The 25,150-nt window shown below is 48.5% G+C and overlaps 1 protein-coding gene across 3 annotated transcripts in view; it reads right to left on the minus strand.

The window, feature by feature from the left end:
• FFAR4 (free fatty acid receptor 4) overlaps positions 1–10,323 on the minus strand; it is a 33,356-nt gene extending 23,033 nt beyond the window's left edge. For all 3 annotated transcript variants that reach the window (XR_009522343.1, XM_060033638.1, XM_060033637.1), the window contains exons 1-2: positions 8,536–10,323; positions 666–794 (exon numbers count right to left, since the gene is read on the minus strand). Coding sequence is in view for 2 of the 3 variants with exons in the window: in XM_060033638.1 (XP_059889621.1) it covers positions 666–794; positions 8,536–9,102 (696 nt within the window). In the remaining variant the exon portion in view is untranslated. The remainder of the gene's footprint in view (positions 1–665; positions 795–8,535) is intronic.
• Positions 10,324–25,150: the final 14,827 nt, after the last annotated feature.

Consider the following 25,150-nt stretch of genomic DNA (forward strand, 5'->3'; position numbering starts at 1 on the left):
CAACTATATGATGGAGAACCATGAAGCCATTAGAAATAATGAGGCAGAGATATAGGAACCGATATGGAAGGATGTTATGATACAGTGCTAATCAAAAAAAGGAAGTTACAAAGCAGATAGCATTATCTCAAATCTAAAAAAAAAACATTGGGTTGAACCATGGTAATAGTTGATATTTTATAGTTGACCATTTTATATGGTTCATTATATATATATATATACACACACACATATATATACGTATATGTGTTTATATGTACACAGATATACATACACATACTCACATTGCATAGAAATATGTGTATATATATAAATTTATAAGAAAAATAACCTGAAAAAATGTACTTTAAATTGTCAACAGTGGGGGTAAACCAGATTTTTAGTATCTGTGTTACACATTTCTATGTCTTTAATTTTTTATAATGAGCTTGTATTACTTTAGTGATCAGCAAAAACAAATGATAATAATAAAGTCACATAGATATAACTTTTTAAAAAAGACCAAACTTTTGTCCCTCAGCGTTGCAGAGGGATGGATCTGGGCAGTGAACCAGGATTGGGCTGGTGCGAATTCTAAGGTAAATTTTGACCTGGAAATGCTAAGGTTCATCTGAAATACCCCAAGCCTGAGTGAAGTTCAGCCACAGCGCTTGAAGCAAACATACCTGTAAAATTTTGGAGTAACTGATCACAATAAGCAGTCCTGGTACCAAGAAGTTCAAAGTAACAAATGACACATCCCAGGAGATTTCTCCGGCAATGCTGGGCCAAACCAGTGTGCAAATCGGAATTTCCTAGTTACAAAAAGGAAGAGAAGGTCATTTAATGCTGGCTTCTTATTTGGCCTTTAGCTCAGCCCCAGGTGGGGTTACCTGGCACTGTTACAATGTTGTGTTACCCTGTTGTGTTTTGCTGTTACACAACTGGTATGACAAGAAACCCCCGACTCCCTTCCATTGCCCACACAACCCCACTTACAAGTCATTCCCCTCTGACCCTCAGAATCACCATAATTATTATTCCCATTCTCCAAGGGAGGCACGTGGGCCTCAGGGCCCCAGGCTGGGAAGACCCAGAGTCAGTTCCCAGGCATGGCTCCAGGTCCAGTGCTCTTTCCACTTCCCTGGGCTGAGCTGCAAAGAGCCCTTGAGCCTTCTCTTCCAAGACCTTCATTTTACAGGGGAAAAATCTGACCCCTGTAAGTTTACATAGATTGGAAGTGATGTGCTACCCGCAAACACATAAAACCTGGAGTGAGGTGTGCCCCTCCTCCAGGGGAGAATGCAACAGCCCCAGAGTGAAGGTGCAGCCACGGTCATCAGGATGTAAAACCACTGGATGGGGCAGAAGAGCGTGCAGGTTTGTGACCTTGCCGCTGTCACTATGTTGCGTTGAATTCAAATGTTTGACACTAACTACAAACCCCAAAACATGTTCCCAGACCTCACTGGATAGTTACTAAGCTGCTGCAACAATTTTTTCCAATGAACAAATAGGTCAATGACAAGAGATCTATTTATCCTCCCAAACACAGATCTCCAGCGCCTGCTTGACTATAGGACAAAACTCTTTAGGAAACAAGAGCCCTACACACTTCTGGACACACAGAACAGACTTTTAAAGAGCATATTCTGTGTAAAAAGACCACATTATTGATTTCTGGTGGACAAGGCATCTTAACCACGGTCCAGAAGTAGTATCATTATTCATAGCATCAGTCATTTATTCATTCATTTAACCAATATTTATTGAATGCTATACTAAGCAAAGGCAAAGAATTTTTATCATTTCCCAACGTGTATCATAATTGCATGGTCAAACTCAAAATAGAGTCAAATAATCACTCCTTTTCCTATTCAGTATCTAAAATTCTCTGAGCATTTATTCTTTGCCAGGAAGCACTTTACATACATTATCTCATGGAATGTTCATCACAACCTTATTGAAATGCATAGTTATTTTTCCCATCACACAGAGGAGGAAGCTAAAGCTTAGAAATTTCCTCCTAAAATAATAGTCTAAAACCCTAAAGATGTAGTCCTTTTTAATCATCTCCAAAGAGCTGAGTGGTTATAGAGGGTATCGCGGAACCTACCAAAACCGCTAAGGCAAGTCAGACAGGGAAGAATGCTTTAGTTATATTTGTACCCTGAGAGGGTGCTGGGGGTGAGAATGTTGCTTCCTTTTCCTGTTTTGTTTAGACAGTTTACAAATGCACTGGACATTCTAAAAACTTGTTCCTTCATCCCCACCCCCACTGTGCACACCAGATGGAATAAAGTTTATTAGAGCTTTCTACATTTTGGTGATTGGAAAGAAATTTGTGTCTCTCAAGGATCTTCTGAATATTGACAGTGCAGTGACCACAGCTCTTTGGGAAATCCAGGTAGCCTATGCTTGTACTCAGACCTCCACCCACCAGGGACCCCTTATTCCAGTGCATTGGGTGGGCAACACAGATCAGCAGAAATGTTGAAGCAGAAAACAGAAGAAACAGATTCCAGCCCTGAGTGTGACTTAGTCTCTAATTCTTTTTTTTTTTTTTTTTTTTTTTGCAGTACGCGGGCCTCTCACTGTTGTGGCCTCTCCCATTGCGGAGCACAGGCTCCGGATGCGCAGGCTCAGCGGCCATGGCTCATGGGCCCAGCCGCTCCACGGCATGTGGGATCTTCCTGGACCAGGGCACGAACCCGTGTCCTCTGCATCGGCAGGCGGACTCTCAACCACTGCGCCACCAGGAAACCCAGTCTCTAATTCTTATGCTTGTGATGGGAAAATGTACAGGGAGGGAGGGCAGAGAAAACAGATGACCCCAGAAGCATTTCTTAAAACCCCCAAGAACTCCCAACTCTTTCTGAAAACCCTCTCCAGAATGTCTGCCTAACCCTCTCCAGGCTTAACAAGATTTTGTCGAAGACTGTGTAATGATAGAGCAAGGTGTTCTCGCTACATTAGGGACAAAAATATAGATCCTTAAATAATCTGCCTGCATTAGCCTCATATTGTTGAAGAAAATGTGTAGGTGCGAATGAAAAGGTATCTATCCACACACTCACACACACAGGCATAGAAAAGACTGGAAAGGTACACTCCAGAAAATTAAGTGTCGGGCTTCCCTGGTGGAGCAGTGATTAAAATCCACCTGCCAATGCAGGGGACACAGGTTCAAGCCCTGGTCTGGGAAGATCCCACATGCCGAGGAGCAACTAAGCCCGTGCACCACAACTACCGAGCCTGCACTCTAGAGCCCGCGAGCCACAACTACTGAAGCCCATGCGCCACAACTACTGAAGCCCATGCACCACAACTACTGAAGCCCATGCGCCACAACTACTGAAGCCCATGCACCTAGAGCCCGTGCTCTGCAACAAGAGAAGCCACTGCAATGAGAAGCCTGCACACCGCGACAAAGTGTAGCCCCCGCTCACCGCAACTAGAGAAAGCCTGCGTGCAGCAATGAAGACCCAACACAGGCAAAAATAAATAAATAAAAATAAATAAATTTATTAAAAAAAATAAAAAGGAAATTTGAAAACCAAAAGTGCTGGGCCTGCTTTGTTACTGAACTACAGAAGCAGAGCTGGCTGAGCCGGTAACAGTGTCCTTTAATCTATTTGTCCAACCACTCGCTGACTCAAGCCATGGTGACTAAGCCACTGTGAGGCTACAGTGAGGATGGGAAAGGAGGCTATGCTACAGTCAGGGAGGGAAAAAAGCACTAGGAAACTTCAGTACAGAGCGGCAAGCCCAGAGAGCTATAGGTGATGGGATTGTGGAGTCACCGGGAAAGCGGCATCCAGGAGGGGTTGTGTCAGCTGTGCGTGGAAGGATGGGGCTTCAGTCAAGGGAATGGGGAAGCTGGAGCTCAGTGTCTGGACCAGAAAGGATGTAGATGGGAGGCCATGTACAATGGTGTGAAGTGTGGTTGGCCGTGACTGGTATTCCCATCCCAAGCTCCATCTCTCCCCAGCAGTCTCACCCATTTCCATGGTGCCTTTTTGCAGATGCTGTTGCAACCTCCTCTTTCCAGCCAGTCTTCTCCTGAACCCCAGACTGGCCCCACTGCCCTGAGTGCATCTCTGTAGGATGCCTCACAGGCACTTCTAGCCTCCAGCGTCCCACCCCAAAGATTCCACCTCCTGCATCATCAACTCCGGGCACGGAGCCGCCATTTTCCAAGCTGTCAGATACCTGAGTGCTGGCCTTCCACCTTCTTCTTCCCTCTCCACTCAGAGGGAACTCCTAGGTTCTGCTTAATAGCTATCCAACCCACCACGAGCTCATTCTCACTGCTCCCCCTCCCCCCACAGACCACAGACCAGGCCATCTCTCACCTCCTAAGTCCCAACGCCCTAAAGGGTGTGTAACTGGCCCTTCTCTAGTTGACCCCCACCAACCCTTCCAGCACCATCTCTTGCCAACATTCTGGGCTATCTCCTCTGCCTGTGATGTCCCTCCAGTTCCCCACGTCACTCATTCTTTTCCAGGAAGACTTTCCTGTGGATGGGGGACATCTATCTACAGGCACTGCTCAAGTGCTGACCCCTCCCCGCACTGGCTGACTCATTTGCAAATGCCACCTGATTCCAGCTGTTTCCAGTCAGCTTCTCTAATGACTCTTCCTGGAATACCCTTGGGAACACCTTTGTAACTAGTTCTCCCTGCCCCACCTCTTCAAACAAAATGGAAGACTTCAAAGTCATTTTAAGGAACTAGGAATCCTAGTTATATATCTCCTCTCCTATCAGCTTCCCAGCAGAGAAGAAAGAACATACCCATGGCAAGAGATGGACTTACTTTCCTATATCTTAAAAGTATCCTCTAATATTAACAAATGTGAGGAAACTTGTTTGTCTCCTCAGCCAATCCACATTCAGTAGGGACACGACGGCATTATTGGCCTGCTATTAAACTGGGGCAGGGCAGAGCAGTGGGACCAAGTGCTCCTCCGGAAGTGTGAACTCATGGGAGAGGCACCAGGAGGAACAGACAGACCCCAGCTAACTTCTGCTTCCATCCTTTGCCCATTCTGTAACTACAGGCATCTTCTCCTTCAGAAAATAAACAAGAGAACACCAACTCGTGGGGCTACTGTGGGGTTACCGAACTGTGCAGGGTCTGGGACCAGAATCTGCGTGATGCACAGGCCCCTCCTTGAAGAGAAGGATGCTGTCTTGGTCGTGTGGCTCACGGCGGGGGCAGGAGGGAGGGGTGCTCAGTAAGTGTTTGCAGAATCAATGGGCAGCACACTCTGACCAGGGTGGACAGCCCTCCCCACCTGCCAATGAGGGTCACGCCCCACCAGGGCCACAGCATACACAGGCAGGAATCCCGCTGGCAAAGGCTGAGCTGACCCGGCTGAGATGTCTAAGTTGCTAGGATGTGTCCACCCTCTTAAAATGGCAGTCTTTTATTACCGCAATCAGAAGAATTGTACTGTTTGAAAAATGTTTAAAATATTTATAACCAAAGATAAGGAAACTAATAATAGCTGGCAACTCTTGAGCGCTTAACTGTGTGTGTGCCAGGTGTTAGCTCATTTACTGAACTTCCGTCCCCACAGTAATCCTATAAGGTTAATACTGTTATTGTGCCCATTTGGCAAATGAGGAAAGTGAGGTATAGAGAGATGAGACCACTTGCCTCTGGCTCACAGCTCCTAAATGGCAGAGATGGGATTCACTCAGAACATCTGACTCCAAAGCCTGCATTCCTAATACCAAATTATTTAGCATTTTCTAGCCTGTCTATCATTTCATCTAAGTTTGAGAGAGTCTGGTCACCTTGACTGCTTGGTACTCACTGCCCAAATGGACAAAGGTAATCATGTTCTTGGGGGGGGTTTTGTGGGGGGAGCTCAGATAAACAGAAAACTCTGAGAGGCACTGTTTCCCGGCCGGTGCTCCTTGAGGGGAGGGAGCCAGCATGCGCTTGGGTTTAGTTAGTTCTCTCAGCTGGTGGTTTGGGTAGGAAAATGTCCCCCCATCCAAAACCTCCATATTTAGTGTCCAAGTAGGAGCAGGCAGGCAGAATCTACAGCCAGGAAGCTGGGAGTAGAGGATTGAGAAAACAAGCATTTGCTAATTTTAAATGTGAGTCTCAATTCAGTCTAGACTAGATCCTTCTCTGTCTCTTTTTTTTCAATGGCCCCACCCCCTCCCCCCTGCTATTTCTCAGTCTTTTCAACTTATTTCTTTAACTGCAGAGCCTCACTTGGCCCTTTACAGGCCCACCTATAAAGTAAGATGTTTCCTACATATTCAGGTCATGGCCCTTGAGGAACCAGGAGTTTTCTGTTTGTTGGCTTACTGGCAGGTGTGGATATGTGTGTGTTGGGGGCTGAGGGGCAGGTAGGGGAAAAGACAGAGGATGGAGAGCTGGAAAGGACTGTCCCAGTTTTTCCTTACAAGCTCCCCGGCCCCACCTCTACTAATTTCAGGGAACAGGGGTCCTGCAGCCAGCTCACCTGGCCCCTCATCTTCTGAGATGCTGTGTGGACCCATTCTCTCCCAGTGGCTTTCCCCATATCCCTCTCCAAAGGCTCTTAAGACCAAGGAGGTGTTTCTGCATTGAAACAAGAGGGGTCTGTGAGCCCAGCCCCAAGGGGGACTGAGGGAAGGCCACCACAACACAGACCTCCACGGAAGCACCTTACAGTAAAACTGTAGTCATTCTGGAAGTGCTGTGTAGGGCTCCAACCTCCACAGATGCCCTACCTGGGGTAAAATACAGAGTGGCAAGGCACGGAAGGTCCTGCATCTGTGCGAAGGCCTTCTCACTCAAACAACCCCCGTGTCCACGTCAGCAAGAAGTTTTAGTCTGGGTTCTTGGCTGGGAGGTGACAATAGCCTCATTTTTTAGTGTTATTTTCCAGTTAAGTAAGAGTGTACCTAAAACAGTTGTAAAAGGGGGAGGCACAAAGATACATGTCTGGAAACATAAGATATCCTTAAGGTATGTTCTATGCGTTTTAATTCCCTGAGTTCTGTGAAATCCCTCAAGTCTGTGAAAAATACAGAAACACTGTAACTCAGTGAGAGAATAACTTAAAAAAAATCAAAAGACAGATGGCAGAATCCCAGCCCCCCAGAGACTTTTCGGTTTGATTTGTGTTAAAAACAATATATATATATATATCACACAGGATGCAGACTTCTCTCCCCAGTGAAAGGCCTGTGTGAGAGACCAGTCTGGGAAACATCCAGAGAAGCCCACTTCTGCGTTCACGTCAGCCTACGTTCACCTTCATAGCTAGAAGCCTTTCCCCCTCCCTCCCGGCCCTCCCACCTCTTCTGGTCACTGCTTAGGGCTCTCTTTGGGACTGTGATTTCTGCTGGGAGGCCCCACACTCCTTCCTAGGGCCAAGGTTGAGCTTTAGTGTCCCACGGCCAGAAAACCAGCGACTGCTGTCGAAGGGAAAAGGAACGGGGCGGAGAACCCAGTCTCGGGCAGACACTCCAGGAGGCTGAGCCTCAAGACTCGCGCCTTCCCGTGGGGCGTACGTACATCTGTCCCTGGCCCTCCCCGCGAGGCCCACAGAACCTAACACCGCAATAGCAGCCAGAACCGCCGGCCACTGTCCAGGTCAGGTGTCCCGGGGGAATCTCCGCGCGCAAACCCGGCAGCGGCGCCACAGGGCAGCAAAGAGAACAAACCTGCGCCCGCAATTCTGTACCGCCGGACAGGAATAGCCTCGAGCCAATGTCACGAACTGTGCGCAGAATCTTTTTTAGATCCTGGACCCCCGCAATGATCCTAATGACAACTCTGGGTGCGGTGCCCAGAATAACGCTTATGGGCTGAGCCTCTGGAATCTTCGGAACATTTGGGGCGTCCAAGATACTCTGAAGGCACTCTTCATTCAAAGCTCCCAGGGTAAGATCCCATGGTCTAGTCTAATCTTTCCGTCTTGCAGTTGGAAAAACTGAGGCTCCGGAGGGGAAGTCACAGCCCCGCTAGAGGCAGCACTAGGTCCGGGGTCTCTGGGTCAACAAAGCCCTTTCTTCCCGGCCCATTCACACACACCTGCCCGCGATTCTCAAAGCAGGACCCTCATCCGGCCCGCACTGAATCTGCTGAGCGCGATCTTAGCTCCTCCTCGCGCTAAGGCTGAGACACCCTGAGCAAGTTACTCTCTGGGTACCTTAGCTTCCTCATCTGTAAATAGGTGTGATAATAAGAGTACTGCGAGAAAGCAGAATTAACTATAATGTGATCAGTCATTCCGGGTCCCCTAGTTCGGTCTGTCTGGCCGCTAAGCTAATCTCTCAATAGTCAGTGCACTTTACAGGCATTACGGGGGCTCCACTTACAACGTTTTGGAGGGCGTTTATGAGATCTACATCGTAGGGTCACAGTGAAATTTCACAGATAAAACTTAGTGCCGCGCACGGTGACACAACGATTAAATGCAGCAAACGGCCTATTATTGTTTTGTTGTTTTTGTTAATGACCATCCCAGATCACCGTTTCCGGCGCAACCCGCCTGCCAGCCTTTCCCGGACACCTGCCCCGCGTGCACACCCCGGCGCTCACCTCGTCGGCGCCGGAGAACCGCTGCTGGACGACGCGGAAGAAGATGCAGAGGGGCAGCGCGGCGAATGCCGAGTAGCCCCAGATAAGCGCGAGCAGCGCGGCCCGCGCCCGCCGCCCCGGGCCCCGCACGCCGCGCCGCAGGCGCACGATGCACACCATGCGCTCCAAGCTGACTGCCGCCAGCGTCAGGATGGTGACGCTGCCGCTCAGGGTCATCACGTAGAAGAGCAGGTGGCAGGCACCCGGGCCCAGCACCCAGGCCTCTGTCCAGCGCACGGCCAGCACGGGCGGGATGGCGCTGGTGAAGAGCAGGTCCGCGCAGAAAAGGTTGAGCACCAGGCTAGCTGTGGTGCCGCGGCGCCGTCGGCGCGCTACCAGCACCAAGGCGCACACGTTGCCCAGCAGCGACACCGCGAAGATGAGTGCCAGCACCACAGTCTCCACGGCGCTCAGCACCAACCGGTGGTCGCCCTTGACATCGGAGAAGAACGGGAAGCGGGTGCGGTTGGTCCGCTCCAGGCTGCGCGCGGGCCCAATGCCCGCCGCCTGCGCGCACTGAGGGGACATGCCGGGCACACCGCGGCCCGCAGCCGTCTGCGAGCGGGCTCATCTGGGAGGTGACTGAGTGCGAAGGCGGGGAAAGAGGGAGGGAGACGGTTGCGACATCTCCCCTCTGGCCCCCTCCCGCCTGAGCAGCGCCGGCGCTGGGCGTTGCGAGCTAAGCCTGGGGCGCGCGCGGGAACGAGGAAGTACCGGCAACGCCGGCTGGTAACACCCAGGCTGGGAGGGAGGCGGCAGCCCAGGCAGAGGCCGCTCTCGGGCCGAATAGGAGCGCCCGAGCGGCCCGGAAACCCCACCTAGTGAACCCCCAGAAACCCCCCAAGGCCTCCCCAGCCCCGTTCATCCTCCAGGGGCACCCGGAGGATGACCTTAATCCACTGATTTAGCTAAAACTGATTTAGGAGTGCCGGAGCTGGACCTGTGATCGCAAAATGTGAGATCATTTTGGCCTGTGCTTTTCAGGCTTCACCAGAGAAGTCTCACGGGTCTGCGGATAAATCCTTGCAATGGGCCCAGATCGTTTTGGGGGGCAAGGGAACCAGCTGTTTATCATTGCTTAGTAACTTGTGACTGGGTAGATTGGTTCATCTCTCTGTGCCCTTGTTTTTTTAAAATCTATAAATGTACATAATATCTCATTGGGTAATTGTGAGGATCATATAAAGGAATTCACACTTGGCACACAGTAATTGCTCACGAAACTTCATCAATTATTAATTACCATAATTAAAATCCATGTAAATTCTGTTTTCTGAACAAAGATATAAAATGCTTTAATGTAAAAAGAGTGGGCCCCCCAAAATCTTGAATAAACTTAGCACCCCGGAAAGACAGACACTCCAAATGCACACACAGGTGGTGAATGTGCCTCTGTCACCCCAATTTAAAAAGCACTGGACAATCCAGTCCCCTTACAGATGAGGAAACGGAGGCACAGCAAGAAGTGACTTGTCCAGGGTGGCCCCTGGTTAGTAATAAAAGGCCCTGACCCAGATGTTTCCACCACACCCCTGCTGTCTAGTTTTCTGTTATGGTAAATTAGACAGAGAATGAAAGTATGCTTGTGGCCCTAGACCCAGTGACCACTTCCCTGGCCAGACACCGTCCCACCATGCACACCCTCACCGTCTTCCCCTTTGCCATGCTACCAGGCCATCTGTCTTGTAATCATCTCTGTGTATTTATTAAAAATTTGGTGTACCAGCCTTGAGGTGCTCTCTGGCACGGGGGTGGGGTGCATTTGTGTTTGCTTATCACTGTGGCATTTGGGGTCTGAGTTGGCAATGTGACCTCTGACCTGAAGAGCAGATTGCATGTCAGTGGGAGATGTTCAACTTGAACCTTGACTAAATTCAGGTAGTAAAAGAGAAGCAGTTTGCTTCCCGACACAGTTGATAAAGGGCAAGAGATTGAAATAAAGGTAAGTCAATTGGGATTTGGTAACACGCGTGCGTGCAAGTACCACGGAGGCAGGAAGAGGTTTCCCCAGAGTGGACAACCAGAGTGGGGTCTCTGTGCCAGAAAGCCTTCCTCATCATTACCCTCCAGAGTTCTCCCAATGGCAAAATGGTGAGTACAGATGTTCCCAAACTCTCTCCTTTCACATCACCTTCATGGCACCTGCAGGCCAAAAGAAATACCCAGCAGTTCCATTTATTAAGCAGCTGGGTCCAAAAAAACTTGACTTTATGTCCTAACAACTTAGAAGCCATCTGGGAAAACAATAAATGAATGAATTTTAAAAATAAAATTTTCATCTCTTTCTTAAATAATGACTTCCTAAAGGGATGGGTGTCCCCGTTGAGCTCCACAAAGCTGGGAATTGGAGGGACACTGCCACTCTCATCTCCTGTTCCACACTGATCTCCATGTATTCGCTTTCCATCACAGTAACCCCTGAAAACCCAGATTTGTCAATGGGTTTAATGTTGAAACTGTGAAAAACCCAGAGCTAGAAGTCCATGTGGGGTTCGCTGAACATTCAGCAGCACTGTGTTTCCTGTGACCCCCAAGCACACATGGACAGTGGTTAGAACACAGGCACGGACACTCGCCTGCCAGGACCCGAATCCTGACTGTGCTACTCACTGTGTGACCTTAGGCAAGTTATTTTAGCTTTAAGTGTTTCAATCTTCCCGTGTATCAAAAGGGTATAATAGGGCTTCCCTGGTGGCGCAGTGGTTGAGAGTCCGCCTGCCGATGCAGGGGACACGGGTTCGTGCCCCGGTCTGGGAAGATCCCACATGCCACGGAGCGGCTGGGCCCATGAGCCATGGCCACCGCTGAGCCTGCGCGTCCAGAGCCTGTGCTCCGCAACGGGAGAGGCCACAACAGTGAGGGGCCCCTGTACAGCAAAAAGAAAAAAAAAAAAGGGTATAATAACAGTACCACCTCATAGGGTTTAGGGGGATTAAATAAAGTTCCTACCTGTAACACACTTAGCACAGTTGTCATCCAGGGGACACTGGGTCAGGCTCTGTGCTCAACACTGTGTGTGGACTTAATGGCTGACCACACATCCCTGTTGCTGAGACAGTCTCAGGTTATGAGATTATTATAACCCTCTTTCGCTCTCAAATTGCTCTGGTTTGGAAGATAAATTATGTGGTAGCCTACCTTTATGTTTTTGGTTTTTGGTTTTTTTGCGGTACGCGGGCCTCTCACTGTTGTGGCCTCTCCTGTTGCAGAGCACAGGCTCCGGACGCGCAGGCTCAGTGGCCATGGCTCACGGGCCCAGCCACTCTGCGGCATGTGGGATCTTCCCAGACCGGGGCACGAGCCCGTGTCCCCTGCATCAGCAGGCGGACTCTCAACCACTGCGCCACCAGGGAAGCCTTACCTTTATGTTTTTTTACTCATTCAGTGCTCCTACAGGTTGCAGGCACTAAGATTTGAATCTGAGCAGTCTGATTCCAGGGCCCCTGCTATTAGCCACTAGAGCAGTGCTTCTTAACTGGGGGGAGATTTTAGACACACACACACTCCACCACAGAGACATTTGGTATATCTGGAGACATTTTTGGTTGTCATACTAGGGGATTGCTACTGGCATCCAGTGGGTAGGGGAGAGGCTAGGGGTGTGGCCGAACATCCTGCAATGCACAGCACAGACCGACAACAAAGAATTGTCCAGCCCCACATACCAATGGTGCTGAGACTGAGAAACCCTGTCCTCTTGAGGCCTCAGCAGACTTTACTGCTTACTATTGGTTTCTGTTGTGAAGTCCCACCTTGTGGCAAAAGCCAGAAATGTAATTATCTTCCTGGCAGGAGTTTCACTGCAAACTCTATAAACCCTTTAACCAACTCACTGGTGAAGCTCAGCTTTGTGCTGTGGCCCTAGGTGGCCAAGGCTGCGAAATCCCCTTAGTCCATGGGGCCAGGTACAGAGTCACCAGGGTGGATTGACATCACATGTCCCTTGGAGACAAGACAATAGGAAACCACAGACTGAGCCCTTGTTGTGAGAGTTGTATTCATTGCTTATGGTCATTAATTACTGTTAGTGTTAGTACCATGCTCCCTTGCCTCTTCCGCTCTAAGATAAAATGGTAAAAATGGAGACGAGGATCCACCAAATATAAAAATGGACAGTCTAGTTTCTGAGCTAAAGAGGAGGGGCCTTTTTCTGTGTGTGGTTTTCTTAATTTCCCTCTGGAAAAACTTTCATCAAGTTTGTATGAAAATGCTTTCCAGCCTGCAGTTTCCTCTCCAAACTTCTCTGCGGGTAGTCTATGGATCATCTATTTACCTATATATCTACATCTATCGGGTCTGAGACATAAGTCCTTGCAGAGGTCAGAGTATCTCCTTGCAAAATTAGGATCTATTCTGGAGCAGAGTGCAAAGGGCGCTTATCCCTCCGTAAACACTTAAAGTCTCGCTCCTGCCTCCCCTCCTCCCATCCTATCAAAGCGGGCTCCCACAAGACCTCAGGCCAAGCTGCCCTGAGTGTTCACAGCTGAGTGACCACCTCAGCCAGGCCAGCAGGGCGCAGGGAGGGCCACCTCTTGCTTCTTCTCCAAGGAGGCCCAAGGGCACTGAGTGGCCTTCGGGCACATGCAAAGTGGAGGGCATGAGAGCCATGCTGTTCTTGGGAAAGGGCACGGGCTTTTGCGGGCCTCGGGCCTGTAATCCCCCCTGCTGTCCATATCACACCTATCTGTCAAAAGCCAAGTAGAAAGTGGCAAACGAAAAAGCTAAGTCCAGTGGGACAAGTGATCAGCACCTGGTCGTGAAGTATTCACATTCCAGGGGCCCAGGGCAGGTATCTGTCAATGAGACCTGGTGGCCCAGCCATACCTAACACATGCCATGCTTTATAAAAATTAGAAAAGTGAGCAGACACTTAGGAAAAGGCAAGGTGGATGCAGCCGAGGCTCTGAGCCTGGGGAGCAGGGCCTCGCTGGGTTTCGGCCTCCGCATGCACCCCTCAGGTGGGTGTCCTTGGCAGGGTTTGCAAACTTGTGCCGCCAGGGCCCTTCTCACTGGCTCGTCCTGCCACTTGTTGGTGGTCTCTGCTCCAGCCCTCAGATCCCCCCTCATACCCATCACATAGGGGTTGCTGACTGGATAAAAGTGTGTTCCGTCAAGCCAACCATTTGCCTGGGGACTGTCCTCAGCTCACTGTTGTGGGAATCTCGCCTGAGGAGATGTAGGGGTCAGCCTTACAGCAACTGCGAGGACTGAGATGTACAAAGAGGGGCTGGCGCCGGGCCTGATGGTTGGAGTCCTAGTGTGACGACACTTGGTTTCCTGAGGCGGACAAAGAGGGAGCCTTTCCAATGCATTTCTTTCCTGCTTGAATTGGCTAGAATTAACTCCTGTTGCTTGTCACCAAGATGCCTAATCTTGGAAGATCCGCCTCCCCAAGGCTTGTTGCTTTAAAGATGGTCTTTATTTTAATGGCAACCAGACTGCCTCTTAGATAGGAACTTAAACTCATAAAAGGGATTTGGTGATCACCTTGCTCCATTTTTTTTTTTTTTTGGCCGCACCGCACAGCTTGTAGGATCTTAGTTCCCTAACCAGAGATCAAACCCGGGCCCACTGCAGTGGAAGCGCAGAGTCCTAACCACTGGACCACCAGGGAATTCCTGCACCTTGCTCCACTCTTCCAAAAAGAAGCTGCAAATACCAATTTTTGTACTCAGAAAGGAAAGCAATTCAGAGAAGGTCCATTTCTACGGAAGTGGCAGCTTTTCTTCATGGGCCCCTCTCAGTGAGGAGCCACACTGGCCAGTCTAGGAGGGCAAGTGGCCCACACGACGCACACTGATGACTCCATCCTTACCACATGCCTGGCACCAGGCCAGGCCCTAGAAATGTGAAGACAGGGTGGGTGATGTCAGCACAGTCCCAAAGGAGTCTTCTGCAATCCAAGGTGCGATTTCACTGAAATTCTGCATTTCCCAAGAAGACCATTGGCCAAGGTCTTAAACAGTATATTGCAAGATTTCCCTTGCATCACTTTTTTTTTTTTTACTTCTTTATTCCTTCTATGTTTCTGATTATAAAACAGGAAGATTTGGAAAATGCAAGAAATAACTCAGAGAAAATAAACATAACCATCATTCTTCCATGCAGTGATAACCCCGTGAAGTTTTGCCGTGTAGACTTCCAGTGTTTTTTCTGTGCATCTGAGGCTGTCTGTAGGCATACAGGTACTTTACAAACTGGGGGTCAGGGCGCACCCACTATTTTATAATATGGATTTTAAAGATTTCCTGAAACATTATTTTTCTGTTCTGTCCTTCCGTTCCCCCAATGCACATGGCTGCCCTATGATACACCTCTTACTGCCCAGAGCTTGGCTGCAGGTGGGGGACACACCCAACCACACAGTCTCCAACAATGGCTCCCAGAAGCCCGTCCTTGCTTCACTTTCCGCTGGTCTAAAGTGAAACAAGAAAAATACAGACTACATAGTTTTTTATGAGGCTAAATACATCCACTTTTAATTGTAAGGTTATGTTCTGCTGACTTTTATGCTAAACTTCTTTTTCTTTTAGGACAGAGTATTTTTAAAAAAGAAGAAACCCTATGGGGCTTCCCTGGTGGCACAGTGGTTAAGAATCTGCCTGCCAATGCAGGAGACACAGGTTTGAGCCCTGGTCCGGGAAGATCCCACATGCCGCGGAACAACTAAGCCTGTGCGCCACAACTACTGAGCCTGTGCTCTAGAGCCCGCGAGCCACAACTACTGAGCCCATGTGCCACAACTACCAAAGCCCATACGCCTAGAGCCCGTGCTCCCAAGAAGAGAAGCCACCACAATGAGAAGCCCACGCACCACAACAAAGAGTAGCCCCTGCTCGCTACAACCAGAGAAAAGCCCGCATGCAGCAACGAAGACCCAATGCAGCCAAAAATAAAATAAATTAAATAAAATAAATTAATTTTTAAAAAATAAAAAGAAACAACCCCATGTAAAAAGGTTGACCTATGTAAAAACCCTATGAGACTTATTGAGATTTATAATAGAAAAAAATTATCCTGACCTGTGAGGTCCTAAAAGCCAGGAACTTCTGCTCTAGGACTCCAGGAGAACTCAGTCCAGGCACACAAGCCCAGACGATGACAATAATAAGGATGCATGGATTTATATAAGAAAAGACCTCCAAATTTAAAAAAAACCTTTCATGTTCATGCTCTTATCTCCTCCTGAGGACTGCTATCCAGGGCAGGTAGTGTAGTCTCTCATTCTACAGATGAGGCAGCAGAAGGGCTCAGCAGGGCAAAGGGAGAGGGTCCAGCTCACGTGGCTGGTTAGGCCCAATGGAGCAGACCCAAGTTCCTGACTCCCATCCCAGTGGCCTTGGATGGGATCTTCTCAGAGCCACAGCTTTGAGGTGGCGCTGGCTCCCACTCAGAGGAGAGATGTACAGTTGCAGAATTGAACTTGTTGGGACATTCTGGAATTCCTCTTCAGGAGACACAAAGTTACAATGCGCTTAAGTGGCCAGAAACCCAGGCCTGGGAGTTTCTGCTGCTCCTGCTGCTCCTGCAGAGATGCAGCCACAAGCCCAGCAATGAACTTTAGCAGAAAATGCCTGATCATATGGGCGGCAGCCTCCAAGGTTGGGTGATTGTTTCTGTAGCGTACTGGGACGAGTGACATCATGTCTCTAGACCTCTGTTTCCTCATCTATATAATAATAATCACAGGCCCATGTAAAGAAAATGACTGTCAGGCCTTTAGCACAGGGCCTAGCACAGGGTAAGGACTTCATAATTGTACAACTGTGTTATTGTTTTCAGCACCTGACACATAGTGGATGCTTAAAAATATTTCTGGGCTTCCCTAGTGGCGCAGTGGTTGAGAGACCGCCTGCCGATGCAGGGGACATGGGTTCGTGCCCCGGTCCGGGAAGATCCCACATGCCACGGAGTGGCTGGGCCCGTGAGCCATGGCTGCTGAGCCTGCGCGTCCGGAGCCTGTGCTCCACAACGGGAGAGGCCACAACAGTGAGAGGCCTGCGTACTGAAGAAAAAAAAAAAAAAAAATATATATATATATATATATATTTCTGATAATGGAGTAATTAAATAGATGAATGAATAAATGAATTAACGAAAATGAAATTTTGAGCTTTTGTGTGTCGTCCAGATACCTCTCTGCTGTCTAAGGCTTGGTCCTTGGGAGTGTGAAATGTGTGGACAGCTAGGAGGGGAGGAGTGAGCCATCACCGTATCAGTGTTCTCTCCAACCACACACCCCACCCTCCAAAAGAGAGAGAGAGGAAATTAACAAGCAGGGCTAGAGGAGAAGACAGAAAAGAGAAGGAAATTTTGAGAGAAGGATCATTGATGTAGGACATGTTCTGAGCATAGGGTTCTTCCTTTGCTGGGAAATGTGGGCCCAGGTGATATAGGTCCCCAAAGGAGAGAAGACTCATGTCAGGGAGAGGGGGAGTGCAGTGAGGGCCGAGTCACCAAAGCTGAGACCCCGCGAAGGTGCTGGGAAGACACACAGGCCCTGCATGGTGCACTCAGTCGTCTGTTTCCTCTGTGATCTGTTCACCTGCCAGAGGCTGATGGGCAGCCTCTCAGGAAGGGTTTCACGGGGTAATGAAAGGGTCTTGGCACATCAGGGCCCTCAGAGGCTAGTGAGCTGGGTCTATGGCCATACACAACAGAGAGAGTAAGCACCCCGTTCAGGAGCGGTGTGCCCCTTCGCATAGCCATCGCCCTCTGGGACCTCAGCTCCTTCTCTCACAACTGAAGATGCTAAACAAAATAAGCTCTAGAAACCTTGCCAGCCAGGGTCTTGTGGCAGTCTGGGGAGGCCTTGAAAAGCTGCTCCACACTGCCCCCTCGTGGCATCTGGCTACAGTGACCATTGTCCCTCAAAGCTCAGGTGTCCATCCATCCATCTATTCATCCATCTTTTCTTCTCTCCATTCAAAAACACTAACAGGGGGACTTCCCTGGTAGCGCAGTGGTTAAGAATCCGCCTGCCAATGCAGGGGACACGGGTTCGAGCTCTGGTCCAGGAAGATCCCACATGCCGCGGAGCAACTAAGCCTGTGCACCACAACTACCAAGCCTGTGCTCTACAGCCCGTGAGCCACAACTACTGAGCTCGCACGCCACAACTACTGAAGCCCGCATTCCTAGAGTCCATGCTCTGCAACAAGAGAAGCCACAATGAGAAGCCCGCACACCGCAACGAAGAGTAGCCCCTGCTCACTGCAACTAGACAAAGCCTGCCCATAGCAACGAAGACCCAACGCAGCCAAAAATAAAAATTAATTAATTAATTAATTAATTAAAAAAAAAACACACAGGCACTCTGCCAGTTGTTGAGGACACCATAGCAAATGATATATAGTCCCTGTCCTAAAGGGAAACTCACAAAACATAGATAAATATGGGACCACTGAATGGATATTGTGAAAGGGTCTTGGATGAAATGTCATGGAGATAGGTGGGACTAGTAGCTGACCCTCCTGGAGGACTCAAGCAGGATGCAGAGAGGAGCTGATCAGTCATTCAACAGACAAGCACTGAGTGACGTACAGAAATGAATTGGGGTAGGGGTGAGGCAAGTGCATGAACATCTCTAGAAGGGGGAGGGTATATGTGGGAAAGCCAAGGAACAAGCGAGTCAGTCCCTACCCAGGGTTTCACCTCCCCTTGTCCAGACTTGTGGGTTCCTAACAGACACGGTCACCTGGAGTGTGGGGCAGGGACTGATCCGGGGCATTGCCCTTAATCTGCTTTCTGGGCTTTTCTAAGGGAGAAACCCATTAGAGCAGTTTTTCAACTCTCTCCCCACAGATGGGGTTCCATCTGGGATAAGAACCAATGCTTAAAAAAAAAATGACTTCTGTCTTTGCAACCTAGTTTTGGGAGCTGAATTCATCTCTGAGGCTGCTTTAACGGGCCTTTGCTTCTGCAGAGGGAAAACCAGAGCTGAGTCCTAAGGGGAGAGGATGTGACAAATCAGAGTCGAGTGCTCTGTTGCATTAAGAAAAAGCATCATCCCCAGGGGCTTGGTGTATCTCTGAGGAGTGTATCAGCTCTTCGTTTCAGAGGCTGGGGGGAGAAAGAGCCCTGGGTGCACATCTGGAGTGGGGGCTGGGAGGCAATAACGACCTGAAGGAGCAGAGCCACGAGGAGAAGTGAGGACCAGGTGGTACTCGGAGCTGCGGGCTGAACGCAGCCAAATGAGGAGACTGGGCTCCTGCTGCCGGTGGGGGCTTGAATGATGGGTCTTTGGATTTTTAAGTATGAGGACACGGTGGAAAAGAGACCTTGAGACATAGATCACACGCCTATTTCACACACGTGCATGCACACACACTATACAAAATACTGCTGGGGGATGTATACATACTTTATGGATGCCCTTTTGAACCCCATCCCGTAACTGGAAGATTTCCCACATTGTGGGTCCTGCCTCCCCAAGGTCACAGGCTGATGCTGGTTTTCTCAGCTCCGTTGCAGCAAGGCATGTATCCTAGGCTTAGCCAATCAGACACCCCATGACAGACTTGGCCTCCAGGAGAGGACATGAGGGAGCTGGCGCTGCACAGAATCCATCTGGGGTGAGGGGTTTCCGGCACCCAGTGGCCAGCACCAACAGCGTGAGCAGAGCATGAAGTCTGTGCCCTGAGGTCCAGCCCCCAGACTGGGAAGTCTCCAAAACCAATTCTCTGCCCTCCTAACCCCCACCTCGGAGATCCTGCAAGTTCCATAACGCCTTTTCTGTTTAATGCAGCAGAGCGGGTTTTTCTGTGAATTTTGCTCCTCCTGTGCCAACATTTTTCTTAACCTCAGAGCCCTCTGACCTGGCGTCATCAAGAGTCCCAACTCCCTGGGAAAACAGCAGCCTTAACTGAGCATTGTTTGAGCGCAGGCACCAGGTCCTTCCTTTCTCTAACCACTGCAGGAACAGGCTGTGAGGCCTGGCTAACTTTCTCCTAGTTTACTTTCCCTCTCTCCGAGCTGCATTGCAACATCAGCCACTTCTGTCTTGCCAGTCACTTCACCTCCCCTTTCTCCTCCTCTCTTGAAGCTCCTGTTGTTTCTAACAATTTGCTAACTGAACGTTTTTCCAGGGCCCAGCATCACCTGGCAGTTAGTGGGGACCCTGAGGGTGTGAGGGAACGTGTGAGGGTGTGAGAAGCGAGGGGGAGGCGGGACCTGCTGTCGGACCGTAAAGTAAGAAAGAGCAACTCCAGGTTGAAGTGGCTGACAGCGCTTTCTCTTTTCTCATAACTTAGGAATCTATTCTCTATATTTTTATGCATGGAGCAGTCTTCTTCTTTCTTTTGCAGGGGAGGGGGACTGAGGTGGATGAGATTTTTCTGAATTCAGTCTTTCCTAACTTGTTAAAAATAATAGGTGGCATTTACTGCCCTCATATGAGACAAGCACTTGACATGATTGACTCTGTAAATCTCAGAAAACCCCATGTGGGAGGTGAGCAGCCCTTTACTATTAATGTCCCCATCTTACAGCTAAGAGAACTGAGACCCAAGAGTATATCGTCAGAAATCTTGGTTGGGAACCCCACTCAAAATTAAACAAACTGGGACTTCCTTGGTGGTCCAGTGGTAAAGAATCCGCCTTACAACACAGGGGACGTGGGTTTGATCCCTGTTCAGGAAACTAAGATCCCACATGCCGTGGGGCAACTAAGCCCCTGCGCCACAACTACTGAGCTCACATGCCTCAACAAGAGAGACTGCATGCCGCAAACTACAGAGCCCACGTGCTCTGGACCCCATGCACCACAACTAGAGAGAAGCCCGCATGCCGCAACAAAAGATCCAACGTGCTACAACTAAGATCCGACGCAGCCAAAAAATAAACAAATTAAATAAATATTTTAAAAAATTGTCTGCAGGGCTTCCCTGGTGGTGCAGTGGTTGGGAGTCTGCCTGCCGAGGCAGGGGACGTGGGTTCGTGCCCTGGTCTGGGAAGATCCCACATGCCGCGGAGCGGCTGGGCCCGTGAGCCATGGCCGCTGGGCCTGCGCGTCCGGAGCCTGTGCTCCGCAACGGGAGAGGCCACAACAATGAGAGGCCCGCGTACCGCAAAAAAAAAAAAAAAAAAAAAAAAATTGTCTGCATACTCTCTAAAAAAAATTAAACAAACAAACAAAAAAGAAGAAGGAGGAAGAGGAGGGGAAGGGGAAGGGGGAAAAGAAAGGGGAAAAGCCATGTTCTGGCTCAGGTAAGCAGAAAGGCCAGTAGGTGGATCTGGGTTTAGACACACAGGATCCAGGAACACAAACAACTTGTTTGAGCTTCTGTCAGCCTCCTGACTCTCTTCTCTCAACTGGCTCTGTTTCAGGCAGCTCATCCCCTAGTGGGAGCACAGAGGCCACAGTAGCTCTTGCCCACTTCCTACAAGCTCAGAAAACTCTTTTCTAACACTTTTGGCAGAATTCCCAACGATGGCTCTCATTGGCTGGGTGGGGATTACATGCCCATCCCTGGATCTGGACCAAGTCTGGGAAAGGGCAGGTTCTGCAGAGAAAAGTCAAAATGCTGAGACCAGAGAGATGGAGAAGGGATTCTGGGTAGGCTAAAGCCACAGGGGTCGGGGGTCCACAACATGAAAAGTGGATGTGCCAGTTCAAAGCCCGGTGTGACTTCAGCATCTGCTGTGACTTTATCTGAGGTCCACGAATGGCCCAGGAGATCTGGGCTCTAGTGCTGGTTTCATCACTAACTAGCTGTGTTGACCTTGCAGACTTATCACTTAGACCCTCATTTTCTCTTTTACAAAACAGAAATAATAATTCCTGTCCAATCTCCTTCATTGAATTGTTGTAGAAATCAAATTAGACCTTGAATTAAAAAGCACTTTGAAGAGTCAAATATAAGGTATTATATTATTCCTATGTATACCTTCCATTTGGTTTGTTGAAACTAGCTTAAAATCCTCTATATTTTCCTAATTCCATTTCTGATTTTCCTTTTTAAAAATTCATTACAAAAGTAATACATACTATAACCTATTTTAAAATATAAGGAAGAAAAAAATAAAATAAAGGAAAAATAACATATAATCCCCCCCATCCTTAAATAACTATTATTAACATTTTGGTATTATTCCTTTCTTGTCTCTTTTTCTGTGTGTATGGATACATGTATGGTTTTCTGTAATATAGATGGCATATATAATACAGTTTTAAAATCTGCTTTTTCCTATAAATCATGTTGTGAACATTTTACATGACATTAAATAGTTTTCTATAACATCAATTTAATGGCAGAATGGTCCTTCATAGTTTAACAAAACACCTCTTGTTAGACATTTGGATTGTCTCCAATCTTTCCCTGTTAGCAAAAATACTACAGGACACACCCTAATAACTATTTCCCCACATTCATGACTATGTCCTTAGGAAATTTTCTAGATATGGAATTTCTGGGTCAAATACTTTGCAAAATTCTAGGGCTTCCCTGGTGGCGCAGTGGTTGAGAGTCCGCCTGCTGATGCAGGGGACATGGGTTCGTGCCCCGGTCCGGGAAGATCCCACATGCCGCGAAGCGGCTGGGCCCGTGAGCCATGGCCGCTGAGCCTGCGCGTCCGGAGCCTGTGCTCCGCAACGGGAGAGGCCACAACAGTGAGAGGCCCACGTACCGCAAAAAAAAAAAAAACTCTAAAGTTTTCGGCATCTATTGCATACCCAGAAATTTTGCACCAAATTATACTCCCATAAGCGGTAGATACATGCCCATTCCTGCATCAGCTATTTCAGTTGGTGTTTTTAAAACTCTAACAGGGACTTTCCTGGTGGTGCGGTGGTTAAGAAGCCGCCTGCCAATGCAGGGGACACGGGTTTGAGCCCTGGTCTGGGAAGAACCCACATGCTGCACAGCAACAAAGCCCCAGTTCCACAACTACTGAGCCTGCACTCCAGAGACCACAAGCCACAACTACTGAGCCCGCATGCCGCAACTACTGAGCCCATGTGCCTAGAGCCCGTGCTCCGCAACAAGAGGAGCCATTGCACTAAGAAGCCCACGCACTGCAACAAAGAGTAGCCCCCACTCGCCACAACTAGAGAAAGCCCGCGCGCAGCAACAAAGACCCAATGCAGCCAAAAATAAATAAATAAATTAATTAATTAAAAGACCAAAAAAAAAAAACTCTAACAACTTTGATATCCTTTTTCCTTTTAAATTTAGACCCATGATTCTTTCCTCCTGATTACTTTCTGCTGGTGGAGCCTCTGTCTTCTCTTTCCTGCCTCGAAGTGCCAAAGAGTTCTGAGCATCAGCAGTTTAGGAAAAATCTATAAAGTGTGCAAGGCTAGGAGTCAGAAGACCGAAGTCCACACTCCACGCCCACATTTAGAAGCTGTGTGACTTTTGGTAAGTCACTTAATTTCACTGAGTGACAGTGTCCATGTCTGTTAAATAGAGATCTAGTCCTGCCCCGGTCTGCCTGCCTGCCAGGCTACGAAAAAGCACATGGAGGTGGATGTGAAAATCCTTTCTAAGAGATTAGCACCCACACACACGCCAGGGATGCTTTGCATTTGCTCACTTAGCTTTGTCCACCGTGATAATCCGTCTCCCAAATGGCCCCAAGGAAGGATGCTTCCTGGTATTCATTCCCTTGCATGAATGCACCTTGCATGCAGTCCCCTCTCCTTGAATCTATGCTGGTCCTGTGTCCCATTTTTAACTAGCAGAATGCAAAGGAAGTGACACTGTGTGACTTCCAAAGCTGGACCATCTGACTGAAGCTGTAGGAGAGACTCCAACAGAGAACAACCTTACTGTCCCATCAATCCACAAAACCATGATAGGTAGTAATATGTTTTTGTTTTAAGGCACTAGGTTTGGGGCTGTATTGTTACACTGTAATGGATGAGCAAACATCTGCCGAATTTTCTTCTAGTACCCTGAATCCGGGAGCAGGTCTGAAGCTTAATGGTTAGGACTTCCCTGGTGGCGCAGTGGTTGAGAGTCCTCCTGCCAATGCAGGGGACACGGGTTTGATCTCTGGTCCTGGAAGATCCCACATGCCGTGGAGCAACTAAGCCCATGTGCCACAACTACTGAGCCTGCACTCTAGGGCCCAAGAGCCACAACTACTGAGCTTGCGTGCTGCAACTACTGAAGCCCCTGTGCCTAGAGTCCATGCTCCACAACAAGAGAAGCAGCCGCAATGAGAAGCATGTGCACCGCAACGAAGAGTAACCCCCGCGTGCCGCAACTAGAGAAAGCAACGAAGACCCAACACAGCCAAAAAATAAATAAAATTTTAAAAATTAAATTTAAAAAATAAAGCTTAATGGTTAAAAGTTGTCATCTTGGGAACCATACAATTTTTTGCCACCACCCTCTATGATATTAGGTAAATTATTAAACTCTCTGAGCCTTACTATACCAATCGGTAAAATGGGCGTGGTAATAGTACCTGCCTCATGGCACTGCTGAGAGGACCAAATTAGACAATGCACATAAAGCTCTTAGCATGTAGTCCTCAATACATTTCAACTATAATGGTGGTGATAATCCCTGCTGATAAAGTGCCTCATTTATTTGGCTCCTTTAATTAAATTTCTTAAAGAGTGTATATCAAACTACCCTAAATTTTTTACCCCCTGCCTCGGCCACCATCACTGTGACACCTCCTCTGGGCATGCAAGAGACTCTCAACACTTCCAGCCTTGGTTAAAATTCCAAGGCCAGACTTAAGATATGATAAGTGGGTTTTCAAAAGTGAGTTTCCTTAAAGAAATGTTTTACATACGTTGATGCCACTGATCAAATATTTACTTGATTTATGGCCACATTCTTGAAGTTTTCTGTACGGTCTCTCTTGCACCTATGTTTATTTAAAGGTTGAATCATACTTCTTACTCCTCAATGTCTCTATACTAAAAATTCTGAAGGTAAGAGCCAGGTATTTCTTAAAGACAGTCGTATGGCTGAAACCATTGTTTCTAACAGACGCTCATTCACTTGCTCTAAAAACATCTATTGAGCACCTACTATGTAACAGACCCTGGCTAGGCATGAGAGATGGAAAGGGAAGACAACCTCTGGTCTTCAGAATCTTACAGTCTGTTGCAGGTGGCATGGATTGGGGGAAGAGAGTGACAGGCAAGGGAAAAATTATTATCCTACTGAGAGAAAAAGGCTGTGGAAGAGGGAGGTGTAAGAAATCATGGAATCTCACAGAAGAACATTCCCTGCCGTATCTTTAACCAGGCTTCCTGGCCTGGTGAGGGAGCAGATGGGAGTGGTAGACTCCCACCCAGGAGCCATTCCCAAGCCCCTTCTTCTCCGACATCTAGGGGTGGCCATTGAGACAGGAGGGAAAGGGGCAGGGCACAACCTTTAAAAAAAATGACACAGCCAATGAGGACACGAATAAACTGGTTAGAACCGATTAGACCCAAGAGGGTGGAAGATTCGACTTCCAGTAGCCCTTGAGCCTCATTATACGCTCACCGTAATACATTAGCATACTAAATGACACACCCACGGGTGCCTCTACAGGTCCGACAGGTCCCATGCCAACCGGAAAAGGCCAAAAAGTGGGCAGTGGCCCAATTCCTGGAAATTCCTGCCCC

Source organism: Delphinus delphis, chromosome 16 (genome assembly GCF_949987515.2).
Source record: "Delphinus delphis chromosome 16, mDelDel1.2, whole genome shotgun sequence".
NCBI classification, from domain to species: domain Eukaryota; kingdom Metazoa; phylum Chordata; class Mammalia; order Artiodactyla; family Delphinidae; genus Delphinus; species Delphinus delphis.